The sequence below is a fragment of the Glandiceps talaboti genome, chromosome 10 (genome assembly GCF_964340395.1).
Source record: "Glandiceps talaboti chromosome 10, keGlaTala1.1, whole genome shotgun sequence".
NCBI lineage: Eukaryota > Metazoa > Hemichordata > Enteropneusta > Spengelidae > Glandiceps > Glandiceps talaboti.
In genome coordinates this window covers 23732987-23752947 of record NC_135558.1, presented here as the reverse complement: position 1 = coordinate 23752947, position 19961 = coordinate 23732987, and the positions used below count along the sequence as shown (strand labels likewise).

The window sequence follows — 19961 nt, the reverse complement described above, 5'->3', positions numbered from 1 at the left end:
CAAGGACTCCCTCACCCCCAGAGGTCACTCAAGCATTCAACCAACACTCAGATGCACCGACAACCTTTTTACAGTCATAATGGTATTAAACTTTTCTTAAATATTTTCACCCAATTCTAATTTGAGATGATAGTCTTTTAAAGATGGGAAATGTTTGCCAAGGTAGTCTAAAATTGCCTTAAACTCCAAATCTCCCCTACCAATGATACTACCAGTAGATGTGATGACCTTTACTACATGTAAATAATGATGCCATTAACTTTTTAAGAACATATTTCAACCCTTAGTGTAAGTTATAAAGAATAGTTTCTGATACTTGATGGTGCTGTCTTGTAAAGCATGGATTTTAAGTTATTGCTTGAAAGGGTCTGAATAGCCTAAAAATTGGCTTTAAGAGTAAAAATTCTCCAGGGCTTCCAAAGGGAGAACCCTTTGGATCCCCCACATGAGGTGGACATATCCCAGTTTCAAGCGCTTCCCCTCTAACTGTCAAGATGCTATCAAAGTGTATTTCAAAAATATTTCAACCCTGTGTAGTTGCTTTTTACATGTTGGTGCTGTCTTTCTTGTAAAGCTTGGAAATTATTGTCTGAAAGGGTCTGAATAGTCTCAAAATTGACTTTTCAGAGTAAAAAACCTCCAGGACTTCTAGGGAGAGACCCCCTAGGAACCCCCCCCCCACTACATGAGGTGTACACATCCCAGTCTCAAGCTCTTCCCCCTACCTCTTATTGTCAAGATGCTATCAAACTTAATATTTAAAATATATTTTTTCTTTTTACATGTTGGTGCTGTCTTGTAAAGCTTGGAAATTATTGTCTGAAAGGGCCTGAATAGTCTCAAAATTGACTTTTCAGAGTAAAAAACATCCAGGGCTTCTAGGGGGAGACCCCTAGGACCCCCCCCCCATAAGAGATATGCATATTCCCTGCTCAAGCTTTCCAATATCTTTCATGGTCAAGATTATATTAAACTCCTTTTGGAATATATTTACCCTGTGTAGTCAATAATTATAATTATGATAGTGCTAACCCAGGATCTTATAAAGTAGATGCAAGACAGTCAAGCAGTCCACACTGAGCCACGATAAAAAATACCTGTCATGTGAATATTATATATATATATATATATATATATATATATATATATATATATATATATATATATATATATATATATATATATATATATATATATATATGTATATATATATATATATATATGTATATATATATATATATATATACATGGGGCGGGGGGGGGGGGGGGTCATCATGTTTTAGAATTAAGTGATAGGGGGGGGTCAGCCTTTTTTTGATTTTACAGATAGGGGGGGGGGGGGTCAGTGACTTTTTGTTGGCCCAATTTAAGAATCCACCCCCCCCCCCCCCCCGGCTGAAGAAACTGACCGGTCCCTAACCCCTATGAAAATGCATACACATTTGACATATACATAACCCCTATGAAAATTACACATTTGACATATACATCATACATGTAGTTTCTGAAGCCAGTACAGTAGACCATAACAATCTGTAACACAAATTAATCAAATCTATACTAGTACATTGAGTTCTGTTACATGAAACAAATCATTAATTGATAAAGTAGTAAGGAATAACCTGGTTAAAGAAATAAACAGCTGAAGCCACAGAGGAGGGCAAAGTCTGACCAAATAGGATCAACTCATCTAGAATATCACGGTGTAGAGTATATATGTCAGTGGCTGAGTGGTTAAGCCACTTGCCTCTTACCACAGCAGTCGGGGTTCGAACCCCATTAAGGGTTAGATTAAATTTACCATGCTTAAAGTAAGAAGAGTGTCGTTCAGTTTGACTCCACCGAACAATGCAGGTTTTCCCCAGGTACTCCGGTTTCCTCCTGCATTAACACTTAACACTGAACCCATGGGGGATGGCCCTCACTGGACTTCTTGGGAGACAAGTGTTTATATGCTTAAAGAACTATCCAGTATAAATAAAGATTATTATTATTATTTATAACTGTTAAATACTGATAATAAATATTAAATACATGTTGAAAACAAAGAATATGGTAATATATAGCTAACTTTTCATGGCGTTCTATTACATGAAATGAATATATAAGTATACTATAATTTTTCCTAATTTTAAATGGTATGGCATGCAACTATACTTTTTTCTCGGTGTTAGTATATTGAATTAAAATTTTAATTGTGATCAGGAGAGGGTGTTGTTATCACCTTGACATGTTAAAAGAATACCAGATAACACTCTTTTTAATTTTAGTCTTTGAATTTCAAACATTTCTAGATGCTGAAGGGGAACCCCTCCTGTATCTACCCTCACACTGCTCCCTTTTATTTTAATTCAAATTTTATGTAGTATTATTACTACCTTGACATGTTAAAATAGAACCAGAAAGCATTCTTTTAGTCCTTGAATTTCAAAAATTTCCAGGGACGGGAGGGGGAAATCCTCTACCGTACCGTTTCCCCCTCCCGTACCCACCCCCGCTTGCCTCCCATAAACTGTGATACAGCTTATACCACCTAATTACAATTGTACTAGCTACTTTGGGAATAAGCTGTACTCACTGTTTCCTCTTCCCTTTGACATAATCTACATCCATCATGTTATGAGGAAATTCAATTTCAAAATAAGAAATTTTGTATGCAGGTACGCACGTACGTACGTGTGTGTGTGTGTGTGTGTGTGTGTGTGTGTGTGTGTGTGTGTGTGCGTGTGCGTGCGTGCGTGCGTGCGTGCGTGTGTGTGTGCGCGCGCGTGCGTGCGTGCGTGCGTGTGTGTCTCAATGGAACACTCAACCTCAATTTGTGTAATATTTGTAGAATGCCATTAACAGTTATGACTGTAAAATGGTGGTGGTGGGGGTTACGAAAAAATGTCAAGCCAGGAAGGGGGGTGGGGGTTCCCATTTTGACCAAAAACCACAATACTCCATTTTATAAACCATTCAAATTTTTAGAAGACACCATTGTAGACCAAAATACATAATCACCAATTTAAAAATGTCAACCAACGAATTAACTTGAGGGAAATTCCCCAACTAGTCGAGAGTTTATTAAGTGGTTCCTACCAGGACCTTATTTTAGATCAAGGCAAAATCGAAAATTGTGTAAAGTGGACTCCATTTTAGACTCCTAAGGGACCGGTCAGTTTCTTCGGCCTGGGGGGGCGGGGGGGGGGGGGGGGGGGGGTGGATTGGTGGGGGGGGGGGGTCACCCTGTTTTTGAAATTGGCAGTAGGGGGGGGTCATGCTGTTTTGAAAATTGTGGATAGGGGGGGGGGGGTCATTGTGTTTTAGATTGTGATGGAAGAAAAAAAATCCTTTCTACAATGGCATATAGCCTTGTCTGAAATGTGGTACATGTCAATATTTGTTCTTGTCCCTGTTTCTTACATGAATTCTTTAACATTACTTATTAGTTCAAACCTAACTATACATATTCATATACATGAACCGGTATTACCTACCTACCACACTAGTTACAGAACATGTCATGTAAATGCTTGGCTGTTTCACAATCAATGCTTCGCTTATATTGCAGTTTGGGACAAAAGTGAACTTGAAGGTTTTTCATAGATAGTTTATAAATGAAGTTAATCTAAATTGTTCTACTCGTCATGCTATTGACACTACAAATCACCACATCTCATCAGATTCCAGTTACTATTATACACTAGGTATGACCACCTAAAATTCTCTAACATACCGGTGACTTTATTATACATGCAATATTAATGCCCCTATATACTAATGTTACGTGTCCATTTTATGTGATATGAGAAACTCATTTAAAAACGTTTTACGTTAGCTTTTCGAAGCTTGGAAATATTACCTCAAAGGATATGAATAACCTAAACATTGCCTTAGTATCTCAAGCAAAAAACTCCAGATCTGCCAGGGGGAAAACCCCAAGGACTCCCTCACCCCCAGAGGTCACTCATACATTCAACCAACAATCAGATGCACCAACAACCTTTTTACTGTCATAATGGTATTACACTTTTCTTAAATATTTTCACCCTATTCTAATTTGATATGATATTGTCTTTTCAAGATGTGAAATGTTTGCCAAGATAGTCTAAAATTGCCTTAATCTCCAAACCTCCCCTACCAATGATACTACCATTAGATGTGCTGACCTTTACTACATGTATATAATGATGCCATTTAAACTTTTTAAGAACATATTTCAACCCTTAGTGTAAGTTATAAAGAATAGTTTCTGATACTTGCTGTCTTGTAAAGCATGGATTAAGTTATTGCTTGAAAGGGTCTGAATAGCCTAAATACTGGCTTTAAGAGTAAAAATCCTCCAGGGTTTCTAGAGGGAGACCCCCCTCAGACCCCCCACATGAGGTGGACATATCCCAGTCTCAAGCTCTTCCCCTCTTACTGTCAAGATGCTATCAAAGTATATTTCAAAAGTATTTTCAACCCTATGTAGTTGCTTTTAACATGTTGGTGTTGTCTTGTAAGGCTTGGAAATTATTGTCTGAAAGGGTCTGAATAGTCTCAAACTTGACTTTTCAGAGTTAAAAACCTCCAGGGCTTATAGGGGGAGACCCCCTAGGACCCCCCCCCCCCACATGAGGTGTATACATCCTAGTCTCAAGATCTCTCCCCTACCTCTTACTGTCAAGATCCTATCAAACTATATTTCAAAAATATTTCAACGTTATGTAGTTGCATTTTACATGTTGGTGCTGTCTTGTAAAGCTTGGAAATTATTTTCTGAAAATGTCTGAATAGTCTCAAAATTGACTTTTCAGGGTTAAAAACCTCCTGGGCTTCTAGGGGGAGACCCCCTAGGACCCCCATAAGAGATGTACTTATTCCCTTCTCAAGCTTTCCTACCTTTCACAGCCAAGATGCTATTAAACTCCTTTTCGAATACATTTACCCTGTGTAGTCAATAATTATAAATATGATAGTGCTAACCTGGGATCTTATAAAGTAGATGCAAGACAGTCAAGCAGTCCACACTGAGTCACGATAAAAAATACCTGTCATGCGAATATGGGGGGGGGGGGGGTCATCATGTTTTAGAATTAAGTGATAGGGGGGTCAGCCTGTTTTTGGTTTTACAGATAGGGGGGGGGGGGGTCAGTGACTTTTTGTCGGCCCGATTTAAGAATCCACCCCACCCCCCCCCCCAGGCTGGAGAAACTGACCGGTCCCTAATCCTATTTTAAAAATACAGTACCATTTTACTAGACCAAAGGTTGAAAAACTCCACCCCAAAGGGCGGCACATATACATATAACCAATAAGCGGGAGTATCCCCTTGGAGGGGAGGGGGCTGAAGACACCCCTGAATCCAATGCATTAGTTATCTCAGTCTCTGGGCGATGAAACATCGTACGTTGCCGGTATGTCGTTGTTCATTTGTTTAGGCCCAACCCCTTATTTACATAATACTACGGCCTCGCTTTGACTTACCAAAATTTCATATCAAAAACAAAATGGCTGACGAGAAACCAGTGCGTGTTGTTGTTTCCCATCATATTGGAAATATTACCGCAACATAGGAATATACTACTGAACTATTACCAATCTGGTGCTGCACAATATACATGCAACGTAGTAGAATTGTCGACAGCTTGCTTTGACATGTAGTGTTACTAGAAATGGGCCAACAACAAGGGAAGGAGACGAAAAAAAGCGGATCGGTTTTTGGAACGAAGTCAACCAGGGCCAGCAGTAAGAACAAAGATAGGGATCCCCCGTGCAATGTTTTCGTAGAACACCAGGGTACGTGTAATTTTTTGTATTTGTTCGAGATCGCCATACAAAACTCCGTCAATTTTTTTTTTCAGACGAGGACAATATTTAACGGTTGCCAAAACTGGCATAATAAAACTTCACATAAACAGGAAATGCGTACAGTCATTCACGGACGATCGCATGGGCTTGCAAACCATCAGTGCTCTGTGTCTGTCACGTGGAAATTTCTTGCTTCCAAGATCAATGCCTAATGTGATTATTGTGCATGATTAGTGTACAACTAGCCGAGAAACTTCCGACTTGTGACGTTGTTTACGATATTGAGCTAAGATCAGTCCAACTACAGGGTGATGTGCACATTGTGAAAAGTCAAGTCTTGAGGAAAGTAGCAAGTTTGATAATGAACAAGACACGGGTTTCATATAGGATTAAAAAATACTACTTAGTCCTACTTGAAACCCGTGTCTTGTTCATTATTAAACTTGTGACTTTGCTTTGTGTTTACACAGTGTGGATACGTTCACACGTCTCCACATACAATACAATGTAACAGTTAACACAACAGGCGCCGTTTTGGTGTCTTGCCTCCATGTCCCTATTAGTATTAAAGGATTATTCTTGTCATCTGTAGTCAACATCACAATAAATTGTACCACAGGAACCTTCTCTGAAAACGACAAACAACCCACATAATTTTCATGAGTATGGCTGCCCAACATAGCAAATGTCCTGTTTCAGTGTTTGATATGACATACTGAGACTAAGCCCCCACCCCCACCCCAGTAACAGTAGCATTAGTTTTGATATTTTTGGGAGTTTTTTCGTTCCGTGGTGTAAACAGAAAACTCAGTTGTGACTTGGGCTGTACAAAACGCTGGTATGGGCAAGGTGCAGGTCAGGTTAGGCCAGGTGTAGGTCGGGTATTAACTGAATTGTATTTTTGGATTCACGTTATCAAGAGATTCGTTATCTGTTTTTATTTGCAATATTTTATTGGTTTTCATGGCAAATTTCGCCTCCTCTTATATATATGCTAATTCAACAATGTAAGTACTCCAATATGTTCACATTCTGTTGAAAACGTCTATATGTGTGCAACAACAAAAATTAATTTTGACGAGAAAGTAGAACTATTTACCCAGAAGTTAATAGCAAGAAGCAAAGGCAAGGAAGAAACAGGTCAGCAATAGACCCGCTCCCATTGTCCTAATGTCGTCTAGAGTAAAGATTACTGTTTTGTCATGGAAATAACTTTCAAACTTGTTGTCACAAATTGAACTTTTGTTCTCAATACCGAATATTTTATTGTATTACCAATACAGATGAACTTTCATGATAATAACTTTCAAACTTGTGAATCTGCCTGGGTTCAACATATTCTTGCATAAATTAACAAATCACCATAACAATACATAAACGGATAAGTTGTTTATTATCATTTTATATACTGGGATGTTATATTGACACACTACATATAAACAACAACAGTGATTGGGAAGTCATCGCGCCCTGCGCCATAGTCGCATTTAATCGAAAATTGGCACATTGAAATCAACTTCTTGGCGCCCACAAAGGCGCATTGTGGCTAACAGTGAAATTTAGACACTTCAGTGCTGGAGTGCTGATTCGGTAGAGGCGAAGTACGGAAGTACATTGTAAACCCAACTCACGTAAGCTGTTTGAAATGATGCCCCCACACGTCGTCTTTTGCAAAGCAAATCTGAATACTTATACTGTTTCATGTCCCTCTATCCATGTTTGACTATTTGAATACACGATACACGCGTGACCATTCCCCGGGTATAGTGAAACAGATCAAACCAATACGATTCAAGATATTCAAATTAGTATGCCCTTTGATGACCTCGCCTGACCGTCACTGTGTTCATCATGCATGAGAAAAGACGTCGACTCCTTGAATGAATGTTACGATCAGTGATTATGATCACCGATGTTTTAGAATAAATACTTGAAGCATAAATTTATCAACACAATTACTAATCTTGTAGGTAACAACTCAAATCGCTACCACAGAAAACTACCGTCGCGATGTCCACTTTTCCGTGTCAGGCTTACAACGGTTGCATGGCTTCATACGGTACGGACTTACGGTTCGCGACTTGAACATGCTTCCCTACTGTACAAACAATAACAAGCAGAAATATTACTTAACTTATTTATGTATTTAATTTTCATGTGACTACATAAGAACACTTTTACTTTCGTACCCCTATAGGCCCTATCAGAAATAATGAATGTTGCCAGTGACGCATACATCCAAAAAAAGGCGTCCCAAGTGTCAAATAGTGCGTCAAATACGCACAAATAACGCGTTAACGCGACCTCTGACGTATCACAATATTTTAGCCAGAAACTATAGGTACATGTATGTGCAAATTTTTAAATGTTTTTTTTTTAAGTCTACTCATCTCTGAACATTTAGTTTGAATTAATTGTAGCTTCCCTGAGAAAAATAATTATTATTGTTTGAAATGATTTGAAATCATTTTAACTTTCCTGAGAAAACTGTTATTGTTATGCAAATCACTTGATAATTATGCAAATGAGTCACCCTGCTATCAAAACAATCCTCAAGGAACACTGCATACATGTACAAACTGTAATGACAAGAAAATACCCTTGTCAGAAGTATGAATGTGTGCTATGGCAGATCGTTACAGTCCTGAAACAACATACAAATGTACATTGTACCCCATTGTAACCTTTACCATCACCGTAATTATTACTAATACAAATAATTTACATCACATTGTGATTTGAACAATGGTCCTCAACATCTTAATTATAAATCATGTTCATTATTTCTTATCATAATTGATTTTCTTAAATATACATATATTCATTTACCAGATGGATCTCATGTACAAATAGTCATTTACCAGATAGATCTCATATACAGATAATCATTTACCAGATGAAGTTCATATACAGATAGTCATTTACCAGATAGATCTCATGTACAGATAATCATTTACCAGATGAAGTTCATATACAGATAGTCATTTACCAGATGGATCTCATGTACAGATAGTCATTTACCAGATAGATCTCATGTACAGATAGTCATTTACCAGATAGATCTCATGTACAGATAATCATTTACCAGATGAAGTTCATATACAGATAGTCATTTACCAGATGGATCTCATGTACAGATAGTCATTTACCAGATGAAGTTCATATACAGATAGTCTTTTACCAGATGGATCTCATGTACAGATAGTCATTTACCAGATGAAGTTCATATACAGATAGTCATTTACCAGATGGATCTCATGTACAGATAGTCATTTACCAGATGGATCTCATGTACAGATAGTCTTTTACCAGATGGATCTCATGTACAGATAGTCATTTACCAGATAGATCTCATGTACAGATAGTCATTTACCAGATAGATCTCATATACAGATAGTCATTTACCAGATGGATCTCATGTACAGATAGTCATTTACCAGATAGATCTCATGTACAGATAGTCATTTACCAGATAGATCTCATGTACAGATAATCATTTACCAGATGAAGTTCATATACAGATAGTCATTTACCAGATGGATCTCATGTACAGATAGTCATTTACCAGATGAAGTTCATATACAGATAGTCTTTTACCAGATGGATCTCATGTACAGATAGTCATTTACCAGATGAAGTTCATATACAGATAGTCATTTACCAGATGGATCTCATGTACAGATAGTCATTTACCAGATGGATCTCATGTACAGATAGTCTTTTACCAGATGGATCTCATGTACAGATAGTCATTTACCAGATAGATCTCATGTACAGATAGTCATTTACCAGATAGATCTCATATACAGATAGTCATTTACCAGATAGATCTCATGTACAGATAGTCATTTACCAGATAGATCTCATATACAGATAATCATTTACCAGATGAAGTTCATATACAGATAGTCATTTACCAGATGGATCTCATGTACAGATAGTCATTTACCAGATAGATCTCATATACAGATAATCATTTACCAGATAGATCTCATGTACAGATAGTCATTTACCAGATAGATCTCATGTACAGATAGTCATTTACCAGATAGATCTCATGTACAGATAGTCATTTACCAGATAGATCTCATATACAGATAATCATTTACCAGATGGATCTCATGTACAGATAATCATTTACCAGATATATCTCATGTACAGATAGTCATTTACCAGATAGATCTCATGTACAGATAGTCATTTACCAGATAGATCTCATATACAGATAGTCATTTACCAGATGGATCTCATGTACAGATAGTCATTTACCAGATAGATCTCATGTACAGATAGTCATTTACCAGATAGATCTCATGTACAGATAGTCATTTACCAGATGGATCTCATGTACAGATAGTCATTTACCAGATGGATCTCATGTACAGATAGTCATTTACCAGATAGATCTCATATACAGATAGTCATTTACCAGATAGATCTCATGTACAGATAGTCATTTACCAGATGGATCTCATGTACAGATAGTCATTTACCAGATGGATCTCATGTACAGATAGTCATTTACCAGATAGATCTCATGTACAGATAGTCATTTACCAGATGGATCTCATGTACAGATAGTCATTTACCAGATAGATCTCATGTACAGATAGTCATTTACCAGATGACGTTCATATATTATACAGAGTCATTTACCAGATGGAGCTTTCTGTACATTATACATGTACATGTAACTTAAGGTTAATTCTTCTTCATCTTTATAAAGTTCTCATTACCCAGACAGTCACACTCACAATCATGAAAATAAATATTTAGTGGCCTGGGAATATACATGTAGGTATGGGATCAGCTCAGTAGCATGTTTTATTGAAACAGGAAAACAATTGCAATTAGCAATGACATTACAATAGAAATATATTTTAATTTGAGTTTATGTTATTTCCTTTTTAGCTCTACTCTTTGCAAAGCTGCATGAAACTCAATTGATTCTCCGCCAGCACCTGTCATCCGTTGTCCATCCATCAACTTTTCTACTGTCATCTTCTCCTGTAAAACTACATCCATGGTCAATTGACCATTGAATATAAGTTGTTCATGACAGTTAATTGGGTCATTTTTAATGAAATTTGTTGGGTAGGTGTCATTTGATAAGCAGATAAAAGTTTTTTCAAGACAAGTTGATTATGTTATTAATATGCAAATCAGTGGTAGAAATATAATTTTTTGATATTGATAAGGTTCAGTAGTGTTGTTCAAGACAAGTCATTTTTATGCAAGTTAGGTCTCAAATAGAATGTTTGGTAAAAATGCTTACAAAAACATCTCCAAAACTACTAGGGCAATTGAGTTGAAATTTGCTGTGTAGGTGTCTTGGGATGAACATATATAAGTTTGTTCAAGACAAGTTCATTAAGTTATTAATATTTCAAATTAGTGGAAGAAATATAATTTTTAGCGCAACTGATATTAGTAAGGTTCAGTAGTGCTATAGGCATGGTGCAGTGTCTGTCTGTCTGTGTATGTGTGTGTGTGTGTGTGTGTGTGTGTGGATAACTTATACTCAAAAACCATCAGACCGATTTTCATGGTATTTGATGGGGACATTATTTTTGGTGTCTCATTGTTCAGAGTGAAGTGACCACATGACGTGTGATTTTGGTTTTAAAAAATGGTATTTTTGTTAAAAAAAACTAACTCAGACACTACTGGGCATATTCATCAGAAATTTAGTGGGAATATTCTTAGGGATGTGCAGATTAAGATTTGTTCATGACATGATGATTCCACTGGTAATATGCAAATTAGGGCTAAAAATGTGTCTTTTTGGTCAAAAATCTTTAATTTCAAAACTACTGAGCAGATTGGGATGAAATTTAATGGGGATGCACTGGGGTGTATAGATGAAGAAGTATTAATAATAATAATAATAATAATAATAATGGGTTCTTATATAGCGCTATCTCATCAGCGATATGCAAATTAGGTGTAAACATGTGAATTTGAAATTGATGTCTGAAAAAGTACTTAGTCAATGAGACTGACATGTGGTGAGATGTTTCTAGGAGTATTAATCTGCAGATTTTGTTGAAAACATTTTGGCACACTTGGTCCTAGCAACCCTTGACTATGCCAGTATATTTTGCTTAGATAACAAGATCATCTCATCTGGTAGGCAAGTTAGTAAACATTCAAAAAATGTATGCAAACATCCCTAGCAACCATCACCATGCCTACAGCAAGAGCCAAATCAAACCGCTCAGCCACCGACAACCCTTTTCCATTTGTCGGCCACTGAAAGCCCAATCTCTGTTCTCTATTTGTTTTACTGACTGCAGACGACTGACTGACTTACTTACTACACAGTTTAGCATGGCATTTTAAGCGAAATAGAAGTGATGATTTCTTCAATGCCCTCCAAAACATCGCCAAGCTATTGTCGGAACTATGAATCGCAGTTGTTGTTCCGGAGGAGATATTCACGTAGGATGTTTTCATAAAAACGTTCTAAGAAAACTAGAGCAGTCAGAATTTGAAATTAAAAACCCATTTTTCTATTGTACTACTTGTAGTCACAACAAAAAACTGAATGTTTTCATGTGCACAAATACAAATAACCAAACGAACTGTTACTTAATATATATATATTTTTGCATACATTTTTTAAATGTTTTTTTTTTTAATTTCATTTATTCAGAGCCAACAGGCCATTTGAAAATAAAAATAGAAATGATAATTGTTTTTTTTTCACTCGCCTGACTATTTTCAGGAGAGCTACATTTTGTATTAAATCACTCGCCTGGATGGTTTCAGGAGAGTGATTTTTAGCTCTCCTGGTATTTTCAAAAATGCCCTGGTTTAGGCATTCATATCAAAATTAAAATATCTATTATGGACTTTGTGTTTTACGTACTAGTATTCAGAATTAATTCTTTTGGAAGACAAACAAAAGATTAAATGAAGACATTTCCCAATTCTTTCCCAAGACTTGTGTAAAAGAAACAGACATTATCTCTGTATGAACATTACTTGCTGTCATATAAAGGAAGTGATACTTTGTACTTCCTGGTGTTTTCTGTCTGATGACCATGTAAGACTACCATATATGGATGTCTTATATTATGACCCTGTTGTCAGATATCTACTTCCTGGTTTACCCATGTGGAAATTTAATCAATCTGTCAGCCCACAAAGTGGATGAAATATGATCTTCTTATGGAGTCATGTTCACAATAATCAGGAAGAAATAAAAGAGATTTGTTTAAATAAAAAAATAGGAGGAATTAGGTGCGATTTCCTTTATGGTTTAGAAACCAGTCATTAGCTGATGTCTTGTACATGGTTTTGAAACTGAGTGACCTCTGATAACCTCTGACAAGTGACACTGGTAGATTGAGATTTATATCTTAATATATAGGGTGTAGAGTCACACAGTTAGAGAATTGTTGCTGATTTAGGAGCTCCATTTTATAACTTAGCTACAGTGATCTCGTATACTTTGAGTAATTCATTTGCATATTTGCATACAATTTGCATAAAACTGTGATGCACTCACTTCTCCCACTCATTAAAATATAGTGTTTATCTGCATATCACATTTTATTTACAATTAAAGTGTACATGTACTAAAAGTACAACAGTGTTCTCCATAGATTCTTTTGAATGGAGAGTGGCTCATTTGCATGATCTATTCAATTGATTTGCATAACCGATTACTTTTCTCAGTCATATTATTTCAAATTATTTCAAACAATAATGAAATAATTTTCTCAGGGAAGCTACAAGTATTTCAAACTAAATGTCCAGAGACAAGTAGATTTAAAAAACATTAAAAAGTTTGCATACACCTGTATGGAGTTGCATCTTAAAGCAAAGAAAAACCCACCTGATCGATTGCCATAGTATTTGATGGCATAGTATTTATTATTATTATTAGACTTTATTTAAACTCGATAGACTGTTGAGCCAAAGGCTCTTCTCACACAGTGTCGAGATAATAAACTGATTATAAACCACAGCCTGTTTTATGGCACCATCCAAGACGTACACCCCCATAGTTCCATTCACATACAAATCGGTTATTCCTGCATACATGTAGCTAATTTCATCATTTTCTTCTTCAACACCTGAGTCACTACAGCCAGTCAGATGCCTCATGCATATCACATGATATTCAAATGTACAATGCTTTGGTATGATCAGTCGGGCAATACTCCAAAACGGGAGGTTACAATGTCGATGAACTGCACAGTCACAGTTGAAATGACCCCGTGAACTTGAAATCTGCACAAACATGCACCAATGAATGACATCACATTCTGGTCACACTCAACAATTTGCATAGCCTACGAACTACATGTAAAAATGTAGGTAGCTCAACTGATAGTAAACCGAACTGTGTGATGCAGTAACCAAAACAGACTCTTATCTTCGCAGTGATCATCCCAAACCACATAATCTACTAGCAATCAATGGCACATCTAATTTCAAAAAGTTGTACGTTAGAGTTGTTTTGGGGGACTAGCATGTTGTCCTTTTAATTTCCAGTGGTCCAGAACTGGGTAGTTTCAGCCATTCTTGCTTTGGTGTACTAAATTAAATACATTTGTACACAGCAAAACTACCAGAATTACAATATTTAATATGAACTAAACTAAAAGCTGGAAAATGGTAATGATGATACTCGTGCCTACCCTCATGTTCAATCACTGTCGCTAATAACAATAAGTTCACCATAATCGACTAGTCTGTACAACGTGGGCAGTGCGAATGGACTTACATGATGGACATTGTCATGATGTGATACATGTACTCATCAATAGTTTATAGTTGGCTATCTAATTTCTCTGTATACGTTTCATACTTTCATTAAAAAATTCAACATTTCATTGGAAATACATGTACCATGTAATTTTATGCACTTACTTCTTTTACAGTTGAAAACTATTTTTTAGCACAACTGAACTGATACGGTTCAATACATGTAGTGCTATAGGCATGGCAAAGTGTATGTGTGTGTGTGTGTGTGTGTGTGTGTGTGTGTGTGTGTGTGGGTGTGTGTGTGTGTGTGTGTGTGTGTGTTCTCAACTCAAAAACTACTAAGCAGACCAGTCTGAAATTTGGTGGGAACATTCTTATTAGACAGTTGACAGTCGTTCGTGCCTTTTTTGCTATGTTTCATTCAAGACAAAGTCGTCGCCTCACTCCGTAGCACTGAATACTAATGCGTACTAATTGGAACTGCAATTGCCAAAGATTGTCGAAGGCACGAACGACTGTTCTTCCTTGCCCTCACACGATAACAGTAAGATAATTTTTAATGTAGAATGTTTGACATTGGGGTCATCGTTCTCAAAGCTTGTCAATCAAAGTCAACATGGTGTTGCCAGAGTCGCCAAGCATGTTAACATATCAAGACGCATTGAAGAAACTTGGATATTCACCCTTGAAAGACTTCCAGAGAAGAAAAAGTATATGCATGATAATAGTTCATGAGTTGGAGCCAATTGAGCTCCTTCGACGCGCAGCTAGCTAGTAGGCACGGCACCATAGACTATTGAGCATATGAGCATGACATTGTCAATGAAATTGCCATGTTGTCCAACGACATCAAATGTAAAAAAAACTGCACAGTTTCAAGCTTTCACAAAGAAAGATAGGAAAGGTAAATTATTTGATTATGACCATCAAAATACATTTACGGTATCAAATTTGTGCTGCAGTTACTATATGTGTTGAATGTTGAGTGAACTGTATGCAAATCATATGATAGAGTAAAGCGAAATTCCATGACGTCACTTCATGAATGAGTATTAGAATACAATGAGCGATAAAAGTCGCTCGTGCCTCCGGCACTTGCTGATCAGTACATAGTTATAGTATTGCTCCAGATCGGAGCAAGGCAATGACTTTAGTTTCAGATAAAACGTGGCAAAAAGGCACAAACGACTGTCAACAGTCTACATTCTTATGGGTGTTTAGAATTGTTGTTGACATAATGATTCCATCAGTGATATTCAAATTAGGGCTAAAGATGTGTCTTTTTGGTTAAAAATCTTTAATTTCAAAACTACTGCACAGATTGGGCTGAAATTTAATAGGGATGCATCTTGGGTTGGTTGTATAAATGAAGAAATATTAAGCATATAATGATCTCATCAGTGATATGCAAATTAGGTATAAAAATGTGAATTGTGGTCAAAAACTTGTATCTCAAAAAGTACCTGGTCAATAAGACTGAAACTTGTGAGATGTTTCTAAAAGTGTTATTCTGCAGATTTTCTTCAAAATATTCTGACACAATTGGCCCTAACAACCATGACCACACCCTTAGCAACAACCAAATGGCAGTATATTTTGGTCAGATCACATCATCTGGTAGGCACGTGAGTAAACATTCAAAAATTACAAATACCCCAAGCAACCATGACCACACCTATAGCAAGAGCCAAACGGTGTACATTTGTATTTCACAAAGATGATAGGGATTCTTAGACAAGTGAACAAACATTCAAACAGTGTATGCAAATATGCCTAGCAACAAGACCATGCTCATGTCAACAGCCAAATGATCATATATATTGCAAAGATAACAACGGGGATTGATAGGCAAGTGAATAAACATTCAAAAAATGTATGTAAATGTGCCGAGCAATGAGACCATGCCCATACCAATGGCCAAATGATCACATATATTGCAAAGATAACCACAGATTGATAGACAAATGACTAAACATTCAAAAAAATGTATGTAAATTTGCCTAGCAAGAAGACCACACCCATAGCAACAGCCAAATGATCATGGACCATGCCCATAGCAACAGCCAAATGAAACTCTACAGTTGTGCTATGATGCCATTGGCGCTGTTTTTTTGATGTTGAAACAGCAATCATAATTATGTTTGAATAAAACTGAATGAAAAATGCTAGGTATCAAACCATCCATGCTTGGTGCACAGGCATCCATATATAAACATAGTGATGTTAAAAAGTATTCCCCATTTTTCCCCATTGTTCAATCTTCATGTATTATACATCAGTGGAAAGATTACTTTCCGTACTGCAACCTTACAAAAAATATATATAAGATAAATATATTGTCGAGAAAAGCATTGCCAAATGAGACAATGATTGCTTGATGATCAAGTGACAAAAAAGAAAGGAATTTTTAGCACACACAAGTATATTTTGATTGCTCATATCTGATGAATGCTTGAATCTAATAAGCTGGAAATCAACAGATTTATAGAACTGTCCATTATAGAGATGTTTACGTTCTAACAAAGTCCAAGATATGTCTCTGAAGCTACAAAACTAGGCAGAAATGTATCCATAGTAGAACCTTCCTTAGGCCAAGTCCATGACTTCCGTGTTATCCCACTTTAATATTCATTAGTTCGGAAAACCTCCAACTGTGGAGTGTTTGTAACGTCTCGTGTTTGAGTGGTGCCGGACTGATGTGAATTCTGATGACAAAATATCCATGGAGTTGTAGACACAAATATTGATATTGGCAGTTCCGACATGCTTCTACGGCCGAACCGACGTTACGGATAGGCCGGTTTTGCCTTTGATCTACGAAAGATGTACCATAGTGTGAATCACACTACCATTAGCAGGTTTACACATTTTATTGCTATCGAAAACAATACTGATGGCAAACTTCAATGAAATCTGTCTGGTAGTGGTAGAGGGTTGAATAGTCGTTCAAACTAATTAAAAAGTCTTTAGGATCAATACAAATGAGTATACATTGAAAACAACAAAGGTGTTAGCTGACAGAGTGACAGATGAACAATGTTAATGTGCCAAACCCTAAGCAATCTGATTGCGTATCGGAACAACTGATCACAGATCGGCAGAAATTAAAGGATATCGGGCCCGATACATGAAAATTCTCTGGCGAGAACACTGAATGAGACCATGCCCATAGCAACAGCCAAATGATGGCTTATATTGCAAAGATGCATGATGGGAAGGGTATCCAAGTGACTAAAGATTCCAAAACTGTATGCAAATATGCCTATAACAAGACAACACCCATAGCAACAGCCAAAATGATTGCGTCTATCTTTAAAATACTAACAGGGTTAATAGGCAAACAACTGAACATTCAAAAAATGTATACAAATATATCTGGCAACAAGACCATGGCCATAGTAACAGCCAAATGGTTATAATATATTCTAAGATAACAACAGGCATGGGTATAATATGTCTAGCAACAAGACCACGCTCATAGCTACAGTCAAATACAGTCGTGCTACAACACCATTGGCACTATTTTTTTTTTACAAATATAGTTTGTCTGACGTATAATTTATACTGAGAAGCAACATTTTATAAAAGTAATTCTCTTGAGATTACTTGTCTAGACAGTGTAATGGTTAGGGTTGACATTAAGGATTAAACATTCATACATGTAAGTACATGTACATGTGAATTGTACAATCTACATGGATTTGAACTATGACTTTATTTCATTGCTGTTCCTTTACTCTATTGCAATCATCACAAGGTACTTTTTTTTTTTTAGCTCTGCACAACTGCTGGCATATACATTGTAGATCTGATAGTGAATTCTGATGATAAAATATCTCTGGAGTTGTAGACCCAGATATATTCCTCTAGCTTATGAAAACTGGTAGTAAATTGACTATTAATTGGGTTCAATTTTTTTTAGTAAATTTCAAAAATTGCTAGTAAAATGTAACCACACGTCAAGCTTCTTTGAATTGTAGCCAGGCCTTATGAAATGAAATGTGTCATACATTCATTTGGTCTGTTTATCAACAGATAGTATTCATACTTTATTTGATAAAAGGGGAAGGGAACTAGTAATAAAGTGGAAGGGGACTCTGAACATCATCAACATTATATCAAGTGTCTGTGTATGGTACATTGTTTACCGGATAACTAACTATGGGGGTTGTTAGACTCAAGTTCTTAGTTGCTGACATATCTTTCAAAACAAGGGGCAATTCATCATGAACAAACATGATTGTTCCAATAATAGAGTACAATATTAAACAGAGATATTCTCAAAAATCGGACACCAATATTCAATGGTTGATAATATAACATTCAGTCCAAGAGACAATTACATAGCATTGGGACTTACAAAACACGACCAGGGAAAACAAATCAATCTACCAGAGAACATGGGAATGATGTTTTTAGCTCCGCTGTCAGCGAAAGCTGAAAGCGTAGCTTTAGGTATAGGTGGGTATTGAGGTATAGAGAGTAGAGTGAATCATATGTGTCCGTCAAACTTTTATATTTTCACTATCTACTCCGGAAGTGACAGTCGGAATTCTTCGATATTTGGTGTGCATGTTCCCTGGGGGGAGGCTATTCAGATTTGTTCATGCCAAGTTGATCTGTGCCATTTTCAATGATTTTTTTTCCAAAAATGACATTTTCATCAACTCCTCATAAACTTCAAATCAGATTGCTTTGATATCTGGTGTGTTGATGCACAGGGGGTAGCTTACTTAGATTTGTTAATTTCAAGTCAGCACGTCTTCTCTTCTATTTTTTATGATTTTTTTTTTGAAATTTGAAAAAAAAATGAATATGTTAATGAGTATTATGACCGACGCCATATTGGAAATCAGTCCGCGAGACTTTAGGTAAAGTGTAACTTTTCAAAAGACACTATTGACGTCAAACAAGCAATGTAATATGTGCTATAGTCTTAATTCTACGCATTGTGCGCCCAAATGACAAATATTTGTTCGAAAAAGGGTTGTAAACTTCAAATCCAATTCTCCACCCACCCCTCCTACAGAATGGTTCATTCCAGTATATGCACCTCATTATCATTGTGAGAAGTCTTCCATGCCTGAACTGAAGTGTATCGAACGATTTTTGACAGAGTCAGTTGTCAATAAAAACGATAATACTCTTTCTAAAATTACCACATTTTGAAAGGGAAAGTACTTTGTGGTTCATTTTTGGAGTTTTGTTTTTGTACGATCAATATTGGTGGCAAAATTACAGCGTCAAAATTGCCGATGTGGTAATGCAGGACAATCCCAAGTACCCGGATGCACGAGGGACTAACCCAGAAGCAAGTCGTTGTCAGCCATACGTTACAGTGCAGTGGTAACATCGTCCGAGAAATCGCTGCGTTCAGTGTCATTATTCACAGAATTGTGGTTTTCGAGTGAAAACCCGTCTTGAATTGTATAACTCTAACATGTCAAGTTATATTTTGAAAGTTGTAT

The 19961-nt window shown here is 36.6% G+C and overlaps 1 protein-coding gene across 1 annotated transcript in view; it reads left to right on the top strand.

Moving 5' to 3' along the window:
* The first annotated feature begins 5474 nt into the window (after positions 1-5474).
* Positions 5475-19961, top strand: part of LOC144440827 (uncharacterized) — a 71879-nt gene continuing 57392 nt past the window's right edge. Inside the window, exon 1 of the mRNA XM_078130239.1 lies at positions 5475-5763. Within this exon, the coding sequence (XP_077986365.1) occupies positions 5640-5763 (124 nt within the window). The 5' untranslated portion in view covers positions 5475-5639. The remainder of the gene's footprint in view (positions 5764-19961) is intronic.